The sequence below is a fragment of the Brassica oleracea genome, chromosome C8 (genome assembly GCF_000695525.1).
Source record: "Brassica oleracea var. oleracea cultivar TO1000 chromosome C8, BOL, whole genome shotgun sequence".
Classification (NCBI taxonomy): domain Eukaryota; kingdom Viridiplantae; phylum Streptophyta; class Magnoliopsida; order Brassicales; family Brassicaceae; genus Brassica; species Brassica oleracea.
In genome coordinates, this window is record NC_027755.1 from 31,742,970 (window position 1) to 31,768,321 (window position 25,352).

The 25,352-nt window shown below is 37.7% G+C and overlaps 4 protein-coding genes across 5 annotated transcripts in view; all 4 read right to left on the bottom strand.

Moving 5' to 3' along the window:
• Window positions 1–5,455: 5,455 nt before the first annotated feature.
• Window positions 5,456–6,724, bottom strand: LOC106307952 (E3 ubiquitin-protein ligase At3g02290). 2 transcript variants are annotated; one of them, XM_013745052.1, is made up of 3 exons: window positions 6,381–6,672; window positions 6,255–6,307; window positions 5,456–6,149 (listed from the first exon to the last, which is right to left on the bottom strand). In XM_013745052.1, exons 1-3 carry the CDS (start codon window positions 6,510–6,512, stop codon window positions 5,543–5,545), a joined length of 792 nt encoding a protein of 263 aa, XP_013600506.1. In that variant the 5' UTR covers window positions 6,513–6,672; the 3' UTR covers window positions 5,456–5,542. The 2 variants fall into 2 exon arrangements, with proteins under 2 accessions (XP_013600506.1, XP_013600505.1); XM_013745051.1 differs by having other exon boundaries at window positions 5,456–6,307; window positions 6,381–6,724.
• Window positions 6,725–10,546: 3,822 nt separating this feature from the next.
• Window positions 10,547–11,856, bottom strand: LOC106311981 (V-type proton ATPase subunit D-like). Its single transcript, XM_013749341.1, has 2 exons — window positions 11,667–11,856; window positions 10,547–11,357 (listed from the first exon to the last, which is right to left on the bottom strand). The coding sequence occupies exon 2, from the start codon at window positions 11,344–11,346 to the stop codon at window positions 10,558–10,560; it is 789 nt and encodes a 262-aa protein (XP_013604795.1). The 5' UTR covers window positions 11,347–11,357; window positions 11,667–11,856; the 3' UTR covers window positions 10,547–10,557.
• A 1,795-nt stretch (window positions 11,857–13,651) lies between these two features.
• Window positions 13,652–18,800, bottom strand: LOC106311979 (citrate synthase 2, peroxisomal-like). The gene is made up of 13 exons (XM_013749340.1): window positions 18,714–18,800; window positions 18,405–18,626; window positions 18,141–18,321; window positions 17,832–17,917; window positions 17,250–17,360; window positions 17,104–17,166; window positions 16,884–16,993; window positions 16,661–16,780; window positions 14,602–14,751; window positions 14,401–14,521; window positions 14,230–14,327; window positions 14,018–14,129; window positions 13,652–13,799 (listed from the first exon to the last, which is right to left on the bottom strand). Exons 2-13 carry the CDS (start codon window positions 18,618–18,620, stop codon window positions 13,755–13,757), a joined length of 1,413 nt encoding a protein of 470 aa, XP_013604794.1. The 5' UTR covers window positions 18,621–18,626; window positions 18,714–18,800; the 3' UTR covers window positions 13,652–13,754.
• A 5,501-nt stretch (window positions 18,801–24,301) lies between these two features.
• LOC106309187 (citrate synthase 2, peroxisomal-like) overlaps window positions 24,302–25,352 on the bottom strand; it is a 5,000-nt gene continuing 3,949 nt past the window's right edge. The window contains exons 12-13 of the mRNA XM_013746249.1: window positions 24,868–24,918; window positions 24,302–24,403 (exon numbers count right to left, since the gene is read on the bottom strand). Coding sequence (XP_013601703.1) covers window positions 24,302–24,403; window positions 24,868–24,918 — 153 coding nt within the window. The remainder of the gene's footprint in view (window positions 24,404–24,867; window positions 24,919–25,352) is intronic.

Below are 25,352 nucleotides of genomic sequence, written 5' to 3' on the forward strand. Positions count from 1 at the left end.
ATCTTCTGTAGTCTCCTCTGTCACAGTTCTCAATTTTATTGTTGTATGGTAGCCGGACTTGGTAGTGTATTCTCCTGAGTCTGTGCCCAGCCAAATCAGTTTATCCGGTGCTCCCGCGAGGCTTGGTTTGATGGTTCTGATAGTCGACTCCCACTGAGGGAAGATATCGAGAATTTTTTCCCCATTCCATTCCCTTGTGCCCTCGATAAATAGCTCTGCTACCGTAATATTTGAAGATGTTTCGGTCGCAGGCCCGATCGGCCTCTGTTGCTCTATCATGCTCAGCCAAGGGTCCTGCCAGGCTTTGATCGAAAGTCCATTTCCGACGATCCATCCCATGTTTTCTCTGAGAAGGTCCCTTCCAAGCAGTACTCCTCTCCAGCCATGTGAGATCGATTTTTTCTCTGTTACGCTTAAAAAATCCTCAGAGTTGCAGTACTTACCCTTATAGATTCGGGAGAGTAGGATGTCCGGATTGTGGAATATCCTCCATGCGAGTTTTCCTAGGAATGCATCATTGAAAGCCAAGAAGTCTCGGAACCCCAGTCCCCCTATGGCTTTGGGTTTCGTCATTTTTTCCCATGAAGTCCAAGCCATTTTGTGTTGTCCTTCTTTGTCATCCCACCAAAATCTTGTGACTGCAGACTGGATTCGCTTGCACAGTGATACCGGTAATTTAAAACAGGTCATGGCATGAGAAAGGACAGGAGATAGAACACTCTTAATCATTGTAAGCTTTCCGGCTTTGGACAAGAAACGGTTCGTCCAACTCTTTCCCTTTTGTCTGATTTTGTCAACTATGGAAGTGAAGAGATCCCTCTTTCTTCTTCCAAAATGTTCCGGCAATCCGAGGTACTTACCCACACCGCCTTCGCTGTATATGCCCAGCTCCTCTTTGACAACATTCTTTAGAGTCTCCGGGGTCCTTCTTGAAAAAGATATGGACGATTTGTCCGCGTTGATCGTCTGTCCAGATGCTTCCTCGTACCGGCGGAGAATCGTACGCAAAGCCTGGCTACTTTTCTTGTTAGCTCGGGTGAAGAACATAGTGTCATCCGCGAAGAGGAGGTGGTTGACTCGGGGGCATGCCCTTGCAACCTGAATTCCCTGAAGAGAACCCTCTTCGCTTGCTCTGTTACATAGTCCCGTGAGAACTTCAGTACACAAAATGAAGATGTATGGTGAAAGAGGATCTCCTTGACGGATACCTCTACTCGCTTTAACCCTTCCCCTAGGCAAGCCGTTGATGAGGAAGGAGTATGTGACAGTGGATATACACTGCATGATTAAGCTGACCCATTTGTCGTCGAAGCCCAATCTCGTGAGGACCAGCTCGATGAACTCCCATTCCAGCCGATCGTAGGCTTTACTCATGTCTGTTTTGACAGCCATGGAACATCTCTTCTCTGCATCCGAGGTTTTCAAAAAGTGTAGGACCTCATGGGTGATCAGCACGTTATCGGAAATCGCTCGGCCCGAGACGAAAGCGGACTGATTCTCCGATATTATGGTTGACAGAAGGGGCTGTAATCTTCTCGTTAAGAGTTTGGAGATGATCTTGTAAAAAACATTACAAATAGCGATGGGTCGGTAGTCCGCTACAGCTTGCGGGCTTTGGATCTTCGGAATCATTCTAATATTCGTCTCATTGATCCGCGGTGGAATGATTCCGGTATCAAAGAAATCTTGTACTTCTCTCACTATATCATGCCCGATGATCTCCCAATTGGAGTGGAAGAAGCTAGCGGAAAACCCGTCCGGCCCAGGGGCCTTATCTGCGTGAATGGAGAAGACTGCATCTCTGATTTCTTGTGCTGATGGCCGGCTAGTCAGCTTGCTGTTGTCGTCCTCCGTGACCATGCGCTGAAGGGCATGGGTTACGGTGTCTCGTCTTTCGCCCACCACTGATGTGAACAAAGCATGGTAATATTCCACTATGACCTTTGTGATATCTTCCTCCTTATATACCATCTCGCCATTGCTCTTCTCCAGGACTGAAAGATTATTAGCTCTGCGTCGGTTCTTAGATACCGCATGAAAATACCCCGTATTACGATCTCCCAACTTTAACCAAAGCAGACGGCTTCTTTGTCTCCAATATTCTTCCTCCTCCTGATACGCTTTACTCAGGTCGTCATTTATCTTTTTTATCAGCTCTTGGTCTCCCACTGGGTTTATCATAGCTAGTTCGAGTTCTTGTTTCTTCAGTTCAATGAACACTCTGCTATTGAGGTATTGTGTTTTACTCCATTCCACAATTGCTGTTCTCGTAAATGCGATCTTCTCTCTAATGGAGACATTTCCAGCGTTTTTCCAAATTTCCTCCACCAAGGTCTTGACTTCAATATTATCTTTTAGCCTACGATCGTAGCGAAACATTCCTTTGCGCTTCTTTCTCTCACGTTCAACAATGGTGACTATGGGTCGATGATCAGATCCCTCGTAGTCTAGGTATTGGCTGCGGGCCGTTGGGAACATCTCTGCCCAAGCGCTATTCGCCGCTGCTCTATCCAGTCGGCAGCGAACAAGGTAATCACCTCGTTTACCTCTCCAAGAGAGAAAATCCCCTGAGTGGGGTAAGTCATATAAGTCTCCTTCCGAGTAGAAAGATCGTAAGTCCACGAAAGAGCCCTCTGCTCGGGCTGGACCTCCCTCCTTTTCCGCATTGTTGACAATATCATTGAAGTCACCAGTAATAAAATTTGAATCTTCTCTGTTATTCATAAGCGACACCAATTGTTTCCAAAATAATCTTCTTGTTACAGCATCAGTGTCTGCGTAAATAAAGGCAGCAAAGAACGACTTTCCCTCATACTCAATGCATGTGTCTATGAAGTTTGCGTTTGCGGTGAGGATGTGGAGCTTGGTTTCTTTCCTCCAAAATATTGCTAGGCCACCCGCACCGTGGCCTGTCGGCGGTATGAGATGGTGATGATCGTATCCCAGCTGCTGAGTTTTGCTGAGCACGAAAGGATCGGGATTTTTTGTTCCCGAAAGGAAAAGAATGTCGGGAGAGACAGTGCGATGAATCTCCTTTAGACGTCGAACTGTCTGGGGATTCCCTAAACCCCGACAGTTCCAGCTCGTAATTTTTAAGGACCGGGAATGGATGGAGTCTGAAAATCCATCCTCTTCCTTCTCGATGTTGCAGGGATCATTTTACAGAGCGGTCTGTTTTCCGAACTTGTGGCTGAAGTTCCTGCTTGACTCTTTCCCCTAGCTGGGTCAACAGCTGGTTTTTCCCTCACCACACTTGGTGTTTTCCTCACTGGGGACGGTTTAGAGTGTGTTACTCTGCGCTTACGTGCTCCTGAAGCCATCGTTGTGCTAGGATTTGGTGGAGCATTTTTACTTCCCCTAGGACGTCCCAGTTTCTTTTTACTCGCAGAGACTGTATCAGTTGGATCTGTTCCTCTTGGGGAGTCAGGGGTAGGTCCCAATCTACTTGATGCTGGGATCCGTTCAGAGCTTGGAGGAAACTCTATCCCTTCCGTGCTACGTTGTTCTAGGACAGCACCCCGGGGTGAGGTAGTTCTGAGTCGCTGTGAAGCAGGGCTGCGCTCCTGTAATGGAGTTGATCCTAGTCGCTGTGATACAGGGATTCTCTCTGGTGTGGTGATAATTTGCTTACCATTTAGTCTTTGGGTGCTTGCGTTCAGAGCAGCCTGAGCCACTAGGATAGTTGTTTCTTCCAATTCTCCCCGTTCCTCTGCTTGTCTCATCCTTTCCTTACGAGCTTCTCATTCCGTAGGATCAGCGCTAGAGGTATATTGCAGCATGACATCACGCACCTCTCCCCTTGCCCTTTGAATGGCTTCTTCCGGTAACGAAGGAGGTTGTCTTTGTAAGGGAACCCCCTTTTCACACATAGGAGCTTGTTCTTTTGTGGAGCTAGATCTATTGTCATCAGTTAAGGGTTGCTTCCTAGGAATTTCTCTGTAAAAACTTCTTCCTTGCGAAGTAGAGTTTGGTCGCTGTTTGTTTGAGTCTCTGGAAGCGTGGTAGTGGCGGGCCTCATTGCGAGAGTGGTCCATGGAATGGTAAGATCGTCTAGAGGATTCCCTCTCCTGCCATTCCTTTGGTTGAGCTTTGTGGGTTCGTCTCCCTGGAGCCTCCTTTGGGTATCTTGGGGGTCTTCCTTCCCGTAGCTCGGACCTATTCGAGGCAGAGAATTGGAAGGTAGCCTTGTGGGGCTCAATTTCCAAGTCGTCTCGGCATTCTTTCACCGAGAGATAAGATAGTTGTTTGTTAGATTCCATGTCCATGGAAGCTTTGAGGGCTCTCTTCCTTGCCTTTTCCTCTAGGCAGTCATGTATCTCATGATCAAGGCGGAAACAGGTAGAGCAGTGCTTCTCTAGCCTTTCATACACCAAGGTAGCCATGACTTCATCTCCATTAGGATACTCGATGACGGTAGATGTGATCAGAGGGAGAAGTCCGTTGATTTGAGCTCTCATCCTCATGGATTGAGGGGTAATTTCAGCCGATTCGAATTGCCCAATGTCATTTCCGATACTCCTAAGTATCTCTTCTGACCAGAGATGTATTGGAACCCCATGCACTTTTATCCAGAAGGGAATTATAGAAGGGAACGTTTTTGACAGGGTTGGTTCCCATCTCTGTACTATGACCATCCATCTAGCAAAATGGTAAGGTCTCTTGTCCAACACGCGTAATAGGTCTTCTTCACGTTCGAACTGGAACTAGAACAGACCATTACCGAGGTCAGCTCCTACTGGTCTGACATCTGACTTCCAGAGGTCTGTGAAAAAGGAAAGCAGTGGCCAAATCCTTTGCACCGACGGTTTTGTAAGTCTTCCAATCAGGGTGAGTGAGCATTTATCGAGAAGTTCATTGTTCTCCGGGAGCTCTGCCCGGATTCTGGCTGTTCGCGGTGCTTGGTGCTCATCGGAACAGATTTGTTTCCCTTTTTCTGCCACAGAAAGTCTTCTATGCATCTTGATATAACTTTTGATTACGCCAAAACGCGGATGGACTGCGTTTTGTCTACTCTTGTGAATTGTCTGTAGTAAGCAAGCTAAAGGAGAAGAGGTTGGGGACACCCTCCTCTAGCAGGCAAAGGTTTTTTCAAACGCTGGAAAGGACAGGAACCCCTGTATCATAAACTTCGGTTAAACATTTCTCTAAAGATGAGAGAACCATAGCTGAGATCTAGAGCTTCTTCTGGTCGGCGACGGATGTTGAAATCGGCCGGCAGCGGTCCCTCCGACCACGGGTCGGGGGAAGAACCCGGGGGGTATTGGCCAAGATCGGTGAAGAAACCGCTGGTAAAACTCAAAAAGGGAATAATTTGAAAAAGCTAGGGAAAAGTCAGAGAAATCAAGCCAAAAGCGGAAAAGTCTGGCGGGTAAAAAGGGTTAGAAAGTGACTTTTCGAAAAGCTAGAGACCTTTCTCGAAACGCTCGCCTGGGAGAGAAACTTTGACACATCTGTCTATCCTTATTTGCTGTTTTTTAGATGGAGTATTATTTATTTGAGTTAGTTAAAGGTACAACAAAGATAGAGATGTCAAAGTTATGATTCAATGGCGATGATGATAACCAAAAAGGAAAGTTTCCTCCATTGCTTGTACCATAGAGATTAGCTGTAATGTGAAGAGATCGTTCACTGTCATGTCTCCGGCGATATCAGGGCTACTACCTGGAGAATGATCTCGTCTTGTTGGCGTGAGAATGATGAATCTGCAGACAGGACACTGACCTTTGCTCTTCAACCATGGGACTATACATTCCTCATGGAACATATGTTTGCATGGAGTGAGCATCACAGTTTCCTTGGGCTCGAAGTCTTCTAAACACACTGAGCATCTCTTCTCGTCTCCTCCGGAGTAACCTTGAGGGTTTCTCGAGCTTTCGAGGCCTGAGTTCTTGTTTTTGTAGTATAAGCTGAGGTTTCTGAGAAGCTGACTTTTTGGGACAGGGTTGTATGTCTCTTTTGTTAGATATTTCAGAACGTTGTCTTCTTCTTTGGCTTGTGATGCTGCTGCTGATCTTGAGCTGCTCTCGGGTCTACTATCATGTCGGTTGTGAACGGCTTGTCTTAGTGCCTCTAGGTGCTGCCTCCGCACGTTGTTGCTGGTTCGGATTGGAACCTGATGTGTAGTAGTAGGTGGTGGTGGTACTGAATCTCTGTCAAAAACATCGGTTTTCAAATTCTTGAAGAGTATGCAAAGACTTGGAAATAAAATCAAAAGCAGAATAGGTTCAGATGATAATGAATTGATGAGTAAGTACACAGTTGATGGGTAAGCAGAAGGAGGATCATCGAGAAATCGCCTATTAACTATCTGAAAGAGAACACCAAAACATCAAGAGGCTAAAACATTAACATGTATATGATGAAAAGATAAAGCTACTGACCGAACCAGTCCTGGACCAAGGGTTTTGTACAGAGAAAGCAGGCCTTCTTCGCCAACCCGATGATCTTGTATCTAAGTCATATCTATTAGATTGATTTGGAGCATGTGAATAGCCATTTCTGGAGTTGTCCATAGCTTGAAAGAATGGTCTTGCTTGTTACAGATAAGGGATATGGACAAGCTTTTTGTATGGTAATGTAAGTTTATATTCTTTTTCTTGCTTTGAGTTATTCTTTCTCCACTTAATTTTTGATTCCGTAAAAGCTAATATGTTAAGCAACGAATATGTCCTAGTGTGTGACATGCCATGTCTTATCTCCTGAACAAGTATCATGCAACGCAGCATCATGACCTAATTCTTAAAAGTTGGATGTGGTGTAGAAGAATCGATACAAGAAAAATCGACGCTTTGATTCATGTCTATATCACAATGAACTTAAACCATGTATTCAACTAGAGAATTCCAAAATAGACCTCCAAACCGAACCAAATTTGCCTAACTGTTTGGTTTGATTCGGCAACTAAAAAACATTTGGTGTTCGGTTTGGTAATCGGTTAACTAAAAAACTTTTTAACCAAACTATACCAAAATTCTGAACCAACATAATATATTTTCAAATTTTTATCAATTTGAATGACAAATGTGAGAGTTGAGGCTTTTTATGACCATTTTCCTATTATAAAATACAGAAAGCAAAGCAGTTTTAAGTCTTTCAAAATACTAAACTGTAAATATGGATTTAATTATTTTATTAATCATATGACTAAAATATTAACAGCAAGTACTTGAATAAAATGTTAATCTAATTGTTTTGCACAATTTACCGCTTATACCGACATGTTAGTGAATCATCCACAACCATAACAACCTGGTAATCACACTTGTTTGTCTTTGTCCTTTTCAACAAAAAATCATCTTTCCAATAGTAACTTGATATGTCTGAAATAACTTTTTTCATGTTAATCATTTACCTGTTTTGTAACAACTCTTGAGTGTATTTTCTTTAGTTATGTTTTAGGCCATGCCCGACAATTATTCAAAATGTACTGTTTTGGCTCATTTGGTTTAACAGATTAGAAACAACGTTTTTTCAAAAAAAAAAGCGAACATAACTTTTTCTCTAATTACTAAGCATTCACAAAGACTAATGGGGAAACCAGTCTATAATTTAGTGTAGAAAACAACTATGATAATACTAAAGAATGATGCAAAATAGAAAATGCAAATTAGACATAATACATAGAAATTCTTTACCAAACACCACTTGGACTCCTATTCTTTTTTCAGGTTACGCTTATCATGCTGAAGTCTCCCCGTTTTATGTCTTTGGTCCTAAAACAGTAGAAAAGATAAATAAACAAAAAAAATAAAAAAGTAGTTTTTTTGCTTAAAAATAATTTTTAAATTAGTTTAATTTATTAGGCAGTTAAGAAGTGGAATTTGTGAATGTAGTCAAAGCTGTTTTGAATCATCTTCAACCTATCGCTGTCCTCTCCAATTTTCAGATTCTTCTAAAAAGTAAATTTGTTTTTGCATATCTCTAATAAATCAAATCACTTATTAACATAATACAGAACACGATCAGTTTGGACTTCTACATTTTGGCAATAACTATTATTTGGACATGGATTCTAACTCCTAGGAGTTTTTGCACACTTTTATTAGTATGTTCTTTTTCTCTTCAGTCAAAATCTCACTTTCCCTATCAACATCTGAAAATGTGAAATAGATCTCTCGTGCTCCAAATATTTATACAATTGAATTCGTTCAAAATATTAAGCAAAAGTCTTGTATTTGTTTTACTCTTATTTTAGATACAAAAATCCATTAGAATTCAAGAAGAGTGAATACTGATAAAATCAAATGGAAACTGAATAACAGATGATTTTAGTTTATTTCAAATTTCATCTAACAAATACTCAATCCAATAACAAAGTATTTTACTTTAAATTTAAATTCCATTGAATTCATTAATTCATTGAATTCCACTAAACACCCCATAGAGCTTTAGTGGGGGTTATTGGTTCTAGTATTTTAATGGATTTAGAAATCCTCTTTGGATTTAATAAATCCATTGATTTTTAAAATCAAACAAATAGGTTTCAGAATCAGTAATACATAATTCAAAATCAAAATAGGTGGATTATTATAAATCAATCAAATGGATTTACAATAAATTCAGCTTTGTAGTAAAATAAAAAATATAAAAACTAAAATACATGTTTTTCATTTCATATATCATAGGTGATTTTATAACATAAAATCACTCCACATATTTGTTGCTATTGTGGCTCTCACTTGATTGGTATGTTCTCTTTACTGATCCTGAGTTACAAAAATTTGTTCATCATTGTTACTAACTTCTTCAAGATTTCTACATCATCAGAGTTTTTTTCTTCAAGAAAATTATCTGTTCTACAGAACTTACGAAAGAAATCTGCACCTCCTTTTCCTTACAAGGAAGCAAGATGATGATTAAACAACTATTTATCATTCTCAGGAGTAGAATCTTGACCAGAAAACTCTCGTTGATGGTATTGAACACCTCGGTATAGAGCTAAAAATTTTTGGCGATTTGCAAAACCACAATCAACTAGATAAAATTTTCCTGATATTACACAATAAAATAGTTAATTATTTAGAAACAGATGTATGATTTAAAATATATATTTCTATATATGTACCTTCCGGAACTGGTAGTCGATTAGTGTTCCTTGTTAAAGCATCATTTAATATTTTTGAATCATGAGCTGAACCTTTCCATCCACTAAACATGTATATGAATTCAAGATCAAAATTACATGCATCCAACACATTTTGCGATATATCACCTTTTCTGTTGCGAAAAAGAGCTGCATCTTTTTTTGTACCATTGCAAATATATGTATACCATCGATAGCTCCGACACAATCCTGAACATAGAAGAAAACTTATGATATACAGAAAATAATAATTGAATCATGATAAAAAATAATAAGCATGATGTCTTAAAATAAGGATACAATTTTGTACTTTCTTTAATCTTTTGAGGTGTTCCGGCCATAGCCATAAAACTTGATGAAATTCGGTTTAAAGCTTCGCAAAACTTTGTGAAAATTCTCACTTATAGCAAACTTGGATCTCTTAAAAGTACATCTTGTATAGCAACACCTAGAATTTTGGCCAACTACTAGGAGAAAAGATGCAATCATTTCTTCAAAGCTGATATATCTTGTAACAGTTAAACTTGTCTTCTCGGAGAAAATTGCATAACTTCAAGAAAATATTTGGATACATCCCGTATGACTCTCTAAAATGAAGAGGATCTTCTTTTAGCACATTTTCTATATAAACTTGCCCAGCTTATCAGTAACATTAGTTAAAGCAACTAGCTTGAAGAATAAGGAATGCTATCATCCACATTCGTATATAAGCATGTGTCTTGTTTGTGCTTCTCTGTGTGTCAAGACATTGGCTTATGCAACCTCGTGAGTTCCTTTGGATCTCTCTCTCGCGTTGCGGATCAGCCCATCTTCATCTTCAGGTCGCAGATTATAGTTGTGGAAGCTGACTCGTCGATTCAGTTGATCATGGAGAAGCTTCAGTCTTACAAATCCAAAGTCTCGCTTTACTTTGATGGGTTTCAGTATCAGCTCGGTGTTTTCCGTTGAGAGTTGGTAAAGTTGTTCCTGTTCATTCTGAGAGTGTTAAAGAGGCACTGTTATGGCCTTTTTTAATATAATATTCTTAGTAACTAATGATGATTATATCCTTATAATCTCAGTTTTGATATTGTTATCATCACCAAAAAGGCTTTTGATGCTATTTAGAATGTTAGGGTAGAAGAGACGAACATTAAGCAGTGTTGATGTATTTAGAAGATGAAATCGTGTCATACAAAATTGTCCCTGTCCGAACGATTTCATCTTCTAATTTACAGATCCGGAAAACCCAAATTAACCGAACCCGCAGGCCAATGCCAAACCAGGAACAAGACACTACTTGTCCAACATCAATGTCTATCATCAAGGCTTTTTTTTTTTAAAAGGTAATTAATCATTACGCATATAAGAGTAACAATCACAAATATCTTCAGAAAAATCATAGCAAAGCACAACTCAAGATGATACAATCTTTCATCTGTACATCAAATCCATTTTATTTTGAAGAAACATAGTCTGATGAAGACACACACACCTCAGAAAATAATGTCTGCATCCTTCTCTGCACCACCACCAGCAAGCAAATCACGAGCAGCGTTAATCGAAATCCCTCTCTGCATAGAGATCCCTTCAAGAACCATCTCCTCAGCAAAGGCCTTAGCATTAGCCGCTTGTCTCTCAACTTCCCTCCTCTTGTACCCTTGAATCTTCTTCAGCCTGAAGAAATCTTCCCTCTCGAGCTCATCAAGCTCCCCCTTGATGTAACTGATCGTATTCTCAATCTTCGGTTTCACCACATTCTCCAACGCATTAACCCTCCGATTCGTCGTCTTGATCGCTTCATCAAGCGTCAAGAACGAAGTCTGGAGAGAAGCGAGCTCGACAAGAACCTCAATGGCTTTCACGTAAGCCACGCGGCAAGCTTGGACCTGCTGTCCACCTCTAGCTAAACCGGTTAAGTCGTTCTTGGTCTCGCCTTCGGAGAAATGATCGAACTTGGGAAGCTTCACGCCGGCGATGTTCTCTTGTCTTGACCGGACTTTGAGCGTTGCTTCTTTGACGTTCTCTAGGACGACGTGCTTGACGTTTTCGCCCGCGACGTACTTGACTTCGGTGAGAGCGAAAGAGGAAGTCTTCATCATGTCTCCCATTGATTCTTTAGCGGTTACGATTTTCTTGAGAAGGGCTCTGAACTGAACGGTTAAAGCGTCGCTCTTCTTCTTGAGGAGAGCGTGGCCTCTTGTGGCTCCAACGAGACGAGCTTTCATCACACCGAGCATTGTAACAGTGGGGACCACATTCAAACGCGCGTTTTGGCCGGCCATGGTGAAACAAACTAGTGCAAATTAAAGGAGATTGGATTATTATTTTTTTCCGACAGTAACATAAAGATTTGTCTAGATTAGGACAAGAAAACGACAACAATTGAAACAATACTTGAATCATTGGCAATAAAGATCAAATCTTTAAATCTAGAAAAGTTTGGTGAATGATCACGGACAGAGATCCGAATCAGATTGAATCAAAAACTACGAAAGGAGATAACTTTTCTAATCCGAACAACACGAATCGTAACAGATTGATCAGTGAGAGATTAAACCAGAGAGAAATCGAGAGGAAGACTATAAGATTCACGATGATGTACCTGAGTCTCTCTCGAGAGAGATTAAGAGGCGACTTCTATTGCGAGTAAATCACTGAGATAGATTGAATGAAGACGACGGAGAGAGAGAGAGAGAGAGAGAGAGAGAGATTGAAGAATAGCGATCGTATTCGACCTTGTCGTTGATCATGGAGGAAAGAAAGGGGCTGTTGTGTAATTAACTGTAAACATGAAGGGCTTTTTTCTGTGAAAACAAGACAAAATAAATATACAGCTCATCGCTTATTGGGTGGGGCCTGTTTTCGTGTCTGAATTTGGACCCGTTGTGGGTCCCATCTTCTTATCCCACGTTTAGGTAAGCATTTTATATTTTCTCCCATGATTAAATTAAAATTAGCACCGCCAAACATCCCGCCAAGTTTTCTTGTAGTAGATCTCTGCCTCTCCGGTGATTGTAGCTCCTCGACACCACCGGAGAGGGTTTCCGTTCTCTTTTTCTTTGTTTTGATTTACCTCATGTGTGTTTTCATGGAGTTTTGAGTTTGGTTCGTATTTATGGTGTGGCTGTTATAGATCTGGCGTGTTATTCAGTCGTTGATGGCTGTCAAGGATGTGGTGGCGTATCATCTCTTTCGCTTTGTACTAGCATCGATTGGGGGTCATCCGTTCAGGTTTTCTCTTCGCTTTGATTCTCTCATGTCTCGATCTGCGGTTTCTTGTGAGTCTTCCTACAGTGTCACTTTAACGAAGCTAGTCTTCGTGGATTTGCTCTATCCGGATTGTATTTTTTCCTTTTTCTTTGTCTCGGCCTCTTGTTGCTTTCGTTTTTTGGGGAGATTGTTTGGTGGTCAGTCTCTTTGAGTTGTTCTGCCTCCTCCAAAGTTTAGGTTGTCAGATAAAATGTTTCTAGTCATGTTATTGGAGACCGACGTTTTCGCGAAGAGTTCTTTTAGTATCATTGATCTGAATGGGTACGGATTCATCACTTGGAGTTGGACTTTGGATCATGCTGCGCTCTTCTCAAGCTACTACTGTAGATAAAAGCAGAGTTTCAATTCTCAGGGTTCTAATTCATAGATTTTCATTCATCCTTTAAGTTCAGATTAAGGTTTTGGTCTTCAGCATTCATGAGAAATCGATTTGTAGGAGGAGGCGCTTCACGGCTTCCGGGTTTAAAGAGTGATCATTGAATATCATCTACCACTATGTGGAAAGCTCTTCCCGAGTCTCTGGTTTTCACCTTTCACTTGGTATTCAAGAATCTTGCGATCAATGAACAGTTTTGATCTATGTTAAGTGTTTTTGGTTTCCAGTGAGGTCAATATAATCACTACTGGAATTGCTACTATCAGAGATTGCTATTATCAATCTTATCTAGCAAGTGGTGGTACTATGTGGCTTTCGTCATCTCTCAGGTCACAAGTTATGAGAAATTCTCATGCTTAATATACATCTCCCATACACGCTCATGGTGTAAAGAAGTTAGGGCAGACCCTTCTTTTTATCCTCCTTAGGATGATTTTTCTTTTATCACAAGACATCTACTGATGTTTTTATCGCTATGTACTCTACTCTGTTTTGAACTCGTTTGTTTTTCCATCACAAGTCAGTTGACTTGAAAACTTTAATAAAATTACTCAGCGACCAAAAAAAAATTAAAATTAGCAAGAGATTAGTTTTTTTTTTAATTATGGATTAGAACCGACATTATGTAATTCACTCTAGAAACATAATATTCAATTTTTTCCTTACATATAATTCAGGGTTCACTTTCTCCAATTCAATGTGTTGTTTACATTTTTTAGTTTATAAAAAAAAACTAAATACATTAACAAGAATTATATTTTTTTTTTCAACTTTCTTGATACAGGAATGTTGTTGTTAAACATCACATTCTTGGGACTTTCTATAGTACAATAATTTTTTTTATTACATTCACAAGTACTTATATGTCACTTATAATATGTTAATATTTTTTATTTCATTTTGCAAAAGATATTGATATATTCACGACATCATAATCTGTTTTTATGTATTACAGAACATGTACAAATACATAATACAACATATATGGAAGTTCTTTGTCTGGTCTATTGCCCATTTCAATGACCAATCTGATCAGAATCCAAATCACTTCACTGGAGCGTAATGCCTTAGCCACACTCCAGTATAGACCTGTGCAGTCACATAATGAGCCATGAGCCTAATAAAATGTTTTGATCAAACAAAGAAGTGTTTGTATCTATGCATAATGGAATGTATTACTCATGAGCCAAAAAGAAAACCATTTTAGTCATTGACCAATCAAAAAGTCCATCTAGAAGTATGTATAATGACTCATGAGCCAAATAGCCCTTAAAGTCATTGATCTATCAAAGAGTGTTTTTTTTTACCTGTTGGGGTCTCATGATCTTAGTGTCAGGATCATCTAACGACTCAAGCCAGTGTGCCAAGTATCCAGCCATACGTGGGACTGCAATGAATTGTGGCGGGATTCCCATTGCCCTGTGTTTTTGTCCATTTCAATTACCAGCACAAAAGTGTCATGCAAAGATCTTAATGGTCACAACAACTCATTAGCAAGAATATGTTAGATGAGTAAAACCTATAGACTAATCCAGAGTAGAAATCAACATTTGGGTAAAGCTTCCTCTTAACAAAATATTCATCAGAGAGTGCGGCCTTCTCTAGAGCAACTGCTACCTGATTAACATCAAACATCAAGTCTTTCAAACCACATTCAACAAACCGTCAAGCAAGAGATGATCTAAAGTACCTCAATCAGAGGATCCTTTCCAACAATGGAGAACACTTCATACGCCAGTTTTTTAACCACTTTTGCTCGAGGGTCGTAATTTTTGTAAACACGGTGTCCAAAACCTGACAACCTCCTCTTCCTGGGAGAAAGAAGTTAACATTAATGTAATAAACGTCTCATCGTAATCAAGATACTTTTAGTTTTAGTGTATTAGGTTACTTGTTCTTCACGCATTGGATGAAGTCTGGAATGTTTTCAACAGTTCCTATCTCTGACAACATCTTAGACACAGCATCAGTTGCACCACCATGAAGTGGACCATAAAGGGCTCCAACAGCTCCGGAAATAGCAGCGTACACATCAACACCACTACACAAAAACACATACACTATTAAAACATATTCCTTCAGTTTCAATATAAATGATGTTTTAACAATTCTTTTTGTTTAAGTCTAAGTGATGTTTTTAAATTTATATGCAAAAATTAAAATTACTTGCCTTTTGTGACCATTTATATTCTGCAGTGTGATTTTTTATTGGTTGAATTTGTTTTAGTAATAAACTTTTGGTGTAAAAGATGTAAACTGAATAAAAAAATTTTAAAACTGAATAAATTTGTGTGTGTGTTTTTTTTTTCTTTTGTAACACCACTTAATTTCATTCATTCAACCTTGTTCTGATACAATACAAGAGGGAATATTACATCCTCTCTGCAAGAAAACATAAAGTACAGAGATAGATAAAACTAAATCAGATAAATCTTCCGAAGAAGGTGACAGCGAATTCAAAACAAATCTTGAATGCGTCAAAAAAGCCTTCCCGACAAAATCGGACAGCTGGAGAATAGTCACACAAGACGACGTTGAGAGACAGCCCTCACCAACGAGAACAATCAAATTATTCTCGATTGCATCTTCAGGTCCCGTACAGACCGCTCCACAAGATAACAAACCGGTGAGTAAACTGAAGCAAAGCCTCGGTAATAGACCCGAGAAAACATCTCCTTTCATAGAGAGGAGGCATGGTTGCAAAGTACTCTTCTCGGTAGAGGAAGAGATTGAAACCGTAAGCAGACACAGTGTATCCACCGAAACAATCTTCATAAAAGAGAGGTATAACAATAATCGCATAACAAAGACCCTAATGAATCCATCAGAAATCTTGAAGCTCTTCACACAAACCCACACATCAGGAGTTAATCACATAGTCACTTTTACAGTTCTTATACCACAAGACTGAAAGGGCCAGGCCCATAAACTTAGTACCCTCGGGTTGGAGACAACCATTCGCTTTACCGGAGATGGGGAGTACCTGGGAGATACGCCAAAAGTGGAGATGGGTGGTGAGGAGATGGGAACGTCGAACGGTGGAGATGGATGCTCACCGGAGCAAGCGGTTGAAACCCAAGAGATCTTCTCGGAAACCCAGAGGAGACTGCCAAACCGGTATACTTTCGAGATGAATAAGGTGGTAGCGGATCGGGGAGCACTCAAACTTAACAGACATCGAGATTCTAGCCCTGAAAGCCTGGTAAACGGTGGAATCCCAACCACACAGGACTTCAAAATGCCGGAAACTATGGACGAGGGAAGAGATTGCGACGGTCGAAGGAGTGGCATCCGGTGAAGGTCTTCGGAGCAGGAGTAGCGGGAAGATGAGGCGTGAGTAACTGGGATGGCGGAGGCGGCAGTAGATCTAGTCGGCGAAGCCGACGGTAGATCTAGCCGGGAAGACATGGATCTAGGGATTTGCGGTGTAGCTACTACGCGCGTTGAATATTTCACCGTCATTGGTCCAGAATTGCAAACGTGGTGCGAAAGTGAGTCACTGTGGTTGATGTTGACAGGAACGGCGGAGCGGTGGGGAGTCCCCCAGAGAGTCACGGGTCTGGTGACGCAGACACCAAAACGGAAACACAGATCTCTTCTTCTCACGGCAAGAGACAGTCTCGGTTGAGATTTGTCGCCTAAAGAGTCACACAAGAGAAAGGAAACAGAGCAAAATATGGTGGAGCGAGCGGAAGATGTAGAGGAGCAAGAGGCTAAGCAGAAATCCTGACAGAGATTCCGACGCCGGCGGCCGGAGGCCTCACCGGCGTCGAAATAGTTGATGGCCGACGGCTCCTCGATATTTGGACCAGAGAGAGTATTAGGGCGAACTCAAATTTGTGTGTGTGTTTTAATCAATTTTCAAAACTTTTAACATCACGGAGTAGATCTTCCTTTTTTTAGCAGACTTAATAATGAAAAAACTCTAACCAGAGTTATATAATTAGTACCTAGAAGCAAGATGCCGAGCAGCAGCAGTAGAGCAGTTCATTTCATGTTCAGCATGCAGTACGAAGACGATGTCCAACACTCGAGCTAGCCGAGGATTAGGTTTGTAAGACTTATTGCCCCTGGAATCGATGGATGATGAGAGGAATATATATCCTGTTATGGACATGTTTTAAGCTAGAAACTAAACTGACTAAAGCAGATGACAGAGAGTGGCTTACGTACACTGAATCCAGCAGATAGAGTACGTTCTCTGCATAAGAAAAGTTGCTTGAAGGAAGAACAGGAGGCTTGCCTGACGTCCTCAGAAAAGCATTTGCTGCAATCGTAGGTGCCTATATGACACATTATATTAATTTTAACATACACATATACATGCATTTATGGTGTTTCAAAAAAAAAAAACATGCATTTATGGTACAAAATCAATTGTAAACAATAATACCTGTCCAAGAATACGAAATATCTGTTTATCACGAACTTGTTTTGACTTGTAAATATCTTGGCCCTGAACATCAAGAGCACAGACAAATGGAGCAAAGCGAGTTAGCGTAGAGTACACGTTTACAAAAACAGGTTTATGAAACTTACCATATGAGAAGGATTTGCTTCAGGATAAAAGAGGGAAAGTGCACTCATTGCAGCCGCACTGACAAAAGCACCCGATGGATGTGCATCTTGAGGCATGGACTGGATAATATCCTGGGGAAAACATTCAGAAACAATCTATTAAAATCGTCATAAAGAATCTATTACTACGTAAGGTTATTATACCATATTAATCAGATATATATACACATGCCTCCACGTTTCCAAATACAATACAGTAGATGTCAGCTTCTTCATATTAAGCGTTACAGAGTAAAATGGTCAGTAACCATTATAAGATAGACATAATTCAGTAATCTTGATGGACCTTATCATGGTTTACAATCAAGACAAACGAACGTATACTCAAGGCGACATCTATGAATTAGGGGTCATCAACATTTTTTGGCTAATTTTAGTTTTAAAACTTTTAATAGTTAAGGGGTCACGGATCTATGTATAACACTTCTTAAAATTTGGGGGCAAAAGTGAATGATTTATTCGGCTATCCCAAAACTGACCATGCTTAATACTTGAAAATAAATGGTTTTAGATTTTTTGAGAGGAAGCTAGTATGAAACTCACTAGAAGCCCTTGTGGAACAGCTGAATGCTGAGAAACCTCAAACTCTAAATCAGCTAGCTGGCGTTGTGAAGGCAGGTTCCCATAAACTGCAAGAGAGAAAAAAACAAGGTAGTAGACTAGTAGTAACCTATTAAGTAGAGAACATTAAGGGAGACAGAAAAATTCAAGAAAAAAAACTCACAAAAGATGATAAAACCTTCATCTCCGTTTGAATAGCAATATTATAAACAAACGTTTGGTGTCTCAAAAGGAAATAAACTACATGCAACAAGAAGCTGCATGACATGATGATGATGGAAGAAGACTTACTGAGGAGGTAAGCAACCTCAAGAAAAGTACAATTCTCAGCCAACTCTTCAATTGGGTATCCACGATAACGTAGGATGCCTTCACCTCCGTCGATGTAAGAAATGGAAGATCGAACAGGAGCCGTGTTAAAGTAACCTGGATCGTATAATTTAAGTCCCTTGTCATCTTTCCCTGTCGTTATCTGCAGATCAAACACGTAAATACATCTTTAATCTAACTTAGATCAACTGCACGCTTGTCATATTACAAACTCGTTAAATATACCTTCTTGAGATCAATAGATTTAACGGTACCATCCTCAGATACTGGGACCTGATACTTCTTCCCCGTACGCTCATCAACGATCGTCAAGTTTCCCATTAAGGATCCATGCGGTGCACCAGCACTTGATGTGCACCATGGCTTTATCGCCGCCGGCATGGGATCAGACACCTCCAAGTGCGCAGAGAGAACGGCTAATCTAGCGTTTACCCTCTCCATTTTCACCTAAAAAATCAGTGTTCAAAATCAAAAGAAAGAAGCCAAGAAGAAACCAAGTGAATCATTAAATCTCATTTCGGTTAATATTATAACCTTTTTATACTTGCACTTGTGTCTTATTGGAACATGTGCTGCCGTGCCACTAGGTTAGCGTGAATCTAATGCAGTCTACTCTCCTGGTCTTTAGTTATTTTAAAATCTGTTACCGTTGAGTTACCGCCATTTTTACTTCTCGCGATTGTTTACTTCATGTATGGAATATTTACTGAAACACACATGTGATAAGAGAAATTAAGGAAACCATAACACTCTATCTTAAGGAATATTATATCCATAATTTCATGGATGAAAACTTATGCTAGTTTTGTGGTGTTAAATTCCAAATGGTTGATGATAAAAAAATGACATATTATATTGCGTGAGAGATTTGTTCTGTTGTTATCACTTGGATACATAGAATCTACATTACATATCCACTCAGGAATATAATATTTAGTCAATTTCGTAAGGGTATAGTTTTGTGGTTAACTTTCTCCCAAGCAATGTGTAAAATATAATCTCTAAAAGTAATTCAATGTTTTACTTTTATATAAACAAGAATAAGATATTCCTTTAGAGCTGGAGGCGCAATTTATTAAAAGTATATGTCATCACGGTTACTGCCATCTTTTAAAATTTTGTTCTCACTTCCTACCTCATTATTACACCGAAATATTACTGGTAATACAAAAAGGATATTAAAAAACTAGTCAAATCATAAATAGCTTCTAAATAAACCATCTCGATCTTGGAAGGGAAATTTTGATTTCGAAATCGAAATCGAAATGAAACTATATGCTAGTTTTGAGGTATAAAATTTTTAAATGGCCGAGGAGAAATATGCCAGGTGATGTTCAGTGCCGGTCCGGTCTGAAATGGTGCCTAAAGCGCATATAAAAAATAGTGTCCCTCATATATTATTGACTTTTTATATTACATTTTAACTATTAAATTAGAATAATACAAAACACTAATATAATATAATTTTTTATTTTATTTTACAACATGTGTCTCAACCATCTTATATATACAATTAATATTATCTTCAGCTTATTTAATCATTTAAAAAAAATATGTATATAAACCTGATATCAGAGAAATATTAGTGAATGAAAGACAATTATAATCTACACAGAAAAAGTGCAATTTTAATTATCAATTCAGATTAACATTAACTTTAACGTGCATAACCTTATCTATTTTAATAATTTTCAGAAACATAACTTTATGATAATGTTATGTTTGTTCAAATTCCATAAATCCTAATATATATTATAAAAATTCCGAAAAAGAAGAAAGAACGAAAAAAATAAGTGGAAAAGAGGTAACATGAAATACTGGGATATGCAAAAATACCAGTGAGCATCGAAAATTAAATAATCATGGAGGATACAATTTTTTCAGAGAAAAAAAAAGAATCTGCTTGAGAAGAACTGAAAAAGACATACACGGCAGTTTTTTTTATATAGTCTCTATTTTATTCTTTATATTTAACTAGCTTAAGATCCGCGCAATTGCACGGGATGAATGTTATATATAAAAATAATTTTTATCTAGTATTATTTATTTGTATTCATTTACATATTATGTATATAATTAAATTAGAATAAAAATATAAATCAAAACAATATATCTTGTTTATTTACGATATTTTTTGGTAAATAAAACAAAACAATCATTTTATATATTTTATATGGTATATAACTAAATTTTAATGACATGGACATAGATATATAGTATATTTTAATATAAATATTTATTATTGAGAATTCATAATCATATGATAAATACAAAATTTCTAATGTGTGATTTTTTGAATACAAATTTCAAAATTAAAATATTACGGTTTCAATACTTTTTCAAAACAAATTTAGAAATTATCATATTTAAGTATTTTTCTATGTTGTATAGTTTAATTTTAAATTATATTAATATATAATATGAATGTCTAGTAAATGAGACTTCATATTCATATGATTTATGATCATTTGTATCTTGTTATTACCAAAAAAAGTTAAACCATTGATTAAAAAAATTTAGTGTGAGACATTTAACGTTTTTAGTAATTTATAGTCGTTTTAAAAATTCAAAATATAACATATAAGGAAAAATTTAATTTTTTATTATATGATTAATATAGTTGTTTAATATCTTTTAATAATATAAAATTAAACAAAAAAGAGCTAAGATACAAAAATTATTATCAAATATTTATTATTCATAATCATTGATTTTCATATATACGTTAATAATATTAAACAATTCTGTAGTTTTTATTTAAGGAAAGTGCGAGAATATTCTTTTATACACTATTTATCAATTTAATAGTTAGTTTAATAAAAAAAATATAATATATGTTAAGATGAACCAACTTATTTCTTTAAGAATTCTGAATTTCATTCTCATGACGACACATGGGTACAAAACAATGTTGTAATGTTTCTCAATTAATATATAAGTGATATGCATATATAAACAAACTAAATCATTGGAAAAAAAAACTGTATCTTGTGAAAAAGGAAGAAAAAAAAAGAACGTATCTTAACCGGTTGTTATTATCAAAAATAGTAAAAATGTATATTTTAGCCCAAGCTGGAGATTGAACCCGTGACTTAGGGTGGAAGCTCCTAAAAATTATAAAAATTAACGGCTAAAGCCACTAGACTAAAGGAACCAATGAACAATTTGGTGCCCATAACTAAGTTATTTATTCTGCCGCACAAAGCCCTTGCTTTACGGGTTTTAGCCTAGGGCCGGGCCTAGTGATGTTGAACGAGAGATTGGATTGCTGTTATAATGTTATTACGTACATACACAGATTCAACATTTTTATTAATTATGTGGAATATAACATTCCCTCAAGAAATTCTGAAGGAAATTATTTGATGGGGAGCTAACTTTCTCCCAAGCAATGTGTTAATTCCGAAAACATTGGTGTGCTTTGTTATTATATTAACTTATATATCACTTAGAGCATCCCATTGGTTAGAACCGATAATCTACATTATAATAGGGCATTGCATTACATTATAATAGGGCAGTTGCATCACTTCTGATGCGACACGTCAGCGATATGTGGATTCCACTTTTAAAAAGTGTGAAAGAGTGTCAAGTTTGTTACTCGAACTCAGGTTATTGAAATCTAAACAACAACATTTATACCACTGAGGTAAAAGATTCTTGTACATTAATGGCTGAAACAAATATATATATTTACGAAGGTCAGAAACCTTTGCTTCTTCGGTTTTCTCTGTGGGACCCACACTTATTTATTTTATCTAATGATTTAATAAATACTTTATAACTCACGTTTTGAATGGAGATTCGTTAAAAACAAACCCAATAAACCTCGTTGGCCTGTAAGCATTTTCTTCAATGGAAGTTTAGGGCTTTCAATTTTTAATCATCGGTTCATGACTCATCTATGAAACATAGATTGGCTCTTTGAGTTTCATGAATCAGTTTTTCTTCTTTAGTCTCTACTTTTCCCCATTTTTAATAAATTCATCATCGGTTCTTTTATTTTGCTTGATAAATCATGATTGTGTGGTTTTAATTTTATTTGGTCATCCTTAGCTTGCACCCTTTGATCTAACCAAGAAGAAGAAGAAGACATTTGTCATTCAGGATGACATCGAGGACTCAGCTGATTCACACGGGAGACATACTATCCGTTGCCTGATTGTTCAAGAAGAGTTTATGTGATGTGAAACATATTTGTTTCTTTTCATCAGTTGCTTTGTTTAATTTTTTTCCTGCAAATAATGATGGCTTTGACAGTTCATTCACGGGAGCCAAGAAGTAAAAGAAGAAGAAGCCAGTGAGTGTTTGACATTTTCTGTCTTCCTGAGTTTTTTTTTCCATTCACTAAACTTGGATTTTGAAGATTATGTGCCTCACATTCTTTTTATTTTGATGGTTGTTAGGTTGAATGAAGATCATTGAATAAAGAAAATGTCTATGCGCCTGAAGATTTGGAGGGCACTTTATATTTCTTTCTCTGATAATTCTAGCGACATAAATTTGAACCTTACAGAGGGTATATTGCAGAGCATCCTAATGATGAAGAAGAGGTGGAGGGAATTGATCTGCACCAGCAACATTACCCATGGGAGGGAAGTGACATGGATTACTTATACGATGAGGTAAGCATATCATTAGATGGTTTGCGGTCCATCTTTGAGAGCCGTCGATTGTAAGTGTCTATCATTTTGAAGTTGTACGACACTAAGATGTAAAAAATTACTAATTACAATTACTTTACTAGCAGAGTTCTTTTGCACAGCTATTGTCAATGGAATTAACAATGGAAATTGCTGGTGCTATATTTCATGTTCCAAATGCTAACACAAGCTCCAATGTTGATTCTCAGTTTTAACATGCCAAAATCACAATACAGTGGGTATTGTAAGGTAATTCAGTAGGCACAAATGTTCAGTTGGAAAAAAAATTCTAAACTGTATTTATGCATCAAACTTATTATCCGTAACATAATAATATGCTTTTTCTGTGCTAGGAACCGTTTGTAAATAAATGTCTCGGATGTATATGACTGCTTAGTTTGTTGCTTTTGACAGTGAAATCACTAAGCTTGCAATGTGTCAGGACAGCAAAAACATCTCAGCTGATGGTTAGCTTTACAATTTCGTTGGTTTCTTTTTCCTATTATGTTGGATGGATTATTTTAGATAACAAATATCACAACAGAGTGCTGGCAATAACTCTAATAGATTTATGTATACATGTAGAATTGGAAGTTTGGTGAGAACATGAACAAGTACTTCTGTCACGCTATTGGACATTTATACGTCATTTCAAGAAAATTGATTTCTTATATTTCTCATAATCAGTAAGATTTTAACTGTTTTGTCTACTTTACATTCATACCTCATTCTCCATCTAACTTATCGGTGCTACTATATAATGATCAAGTCATTTTATGCACAAATAGGCAAGTGGAGATGAAAAGAATACGAAGCAGATGATGAAAAATGATTCGAGCAAATTAGTGGCATCACAGAGCTAAGCGAGATAAAAATATCAATCAATAAAGAATGAAAGAAGAATGAGCATGGTTAAGTTATTACACAAGCCAAAACTAAGACAAATCAAACGACAGAACGTGAAAACAAATGTAAACAAGACAAAAAGAGATGGTGAAGATAAAATGCATTGAAAAACTGAATGCTAGATTAGTAAACAAGAGATAAAAGTAGATTAAAATGCAAAAATCTCGCGCCTTGGCGCGGGTAACGATCCCTAGTAATAGGAATGTGACGAATCCGAATATCCTGAAAATTTAAAGTACCCAGATCCGGATTCTTCAGATCCATGGATTTAGTATCCAGATCCAGATTCGTGGTTTCCGGATATCCGGAATCCGGATACCCGTCTAAACATCATATCATCCATAGATATTCGGATCCGGATTCGTAAAAATAATATTTTTTTAAAAATACTTTTAAAAACTAAAATTCTAAAAATAATACATAAATTAAATATTTATACAAGATTTATAGATATGTCTATATATATATCATATTTCAAAATTATAATATAATATAATATTATAAAACGAATTTTATATATAAATATTGATATATAAAATATAATTATTAATAAAATTAAAAATTTAATATATTTTAAAAATACGAATACAGATCCGGATACACGGGCCTAAAAATCAAGATATCCGGATCCGGATTCGATTTTGACGGATTCGAAATTTTACTATCCGAATTCAGGTTCCCCGAGTATTCTATTTTTGGAGCGAATCTCGGATCGAATCCAGATCCCAGATAATAAATCCAAGGCCTAATAAAAAGTGCTAAAAGAAAAAAACATTATTATTTTTTTTTTTTGTAAACTAAAAAAAACATTATTATTATAATATTTTTTTACTTTAAAAATAGAACCAATAAGTAACTGACACACATGCATGTAAGTTTCTATATGATATCTTAAAAGTTGCTATTTCACAACTTTTCGTTTTCCTCTTTCCTAATTTTTCATTTTTTTAATTTTACTTTTTATTTTTGAGGAACTGTGTTTACATCTTCCCAACAATCGTGCTCTTAGAAAATATATTCACCAAGATCATATTTCTGTGTTCACATATTACAGAAACAAGAATATTATATATCACATAAGTAGAAAAATATTGAAGTTCTTAATTTGTCACACTGACTGGTAATGCCCATCACATGATAGTTCTATCTCTTACTGGCTGGTAATGCCTTAGGCGCACTCCAGTATAGACCTGTGCAGCCACGCGAAACAATTAGCCATGAGCAAAAAAAAAAAAATTGATCTACCAAAGAAGTGCATGCATCTATGCATAATGTACATATTTTTAAGCCAAAAAGTAAAACCTACTTTTTAAGTCATTGCTCTAACAAAGAGAACAAAGAGTGCATCTATGCTCTATCTACATTCTCTCTCGACCTTTCATCTCATCTGCGACTGAATCTTACTCTCCGGCGTACAGACGTCGCGGCGCGTGCCGGAGCCGGAGGGGTCTCTTCTCCTCTGTCTCGTCTTCTTTGCTCTAGGTCGTCTCTGCTCTCCCTCTCCCGATATGCTTGCTCTTCTAGGTTTGAGTTTGCGTCGCCGGTGGAAGCTTCAGTCGCGAGGAGACGATACAAGATAGGGGTAGCTCTTTCTCCGGAATTGCGGTGAGGGTCCGGCGAAGTA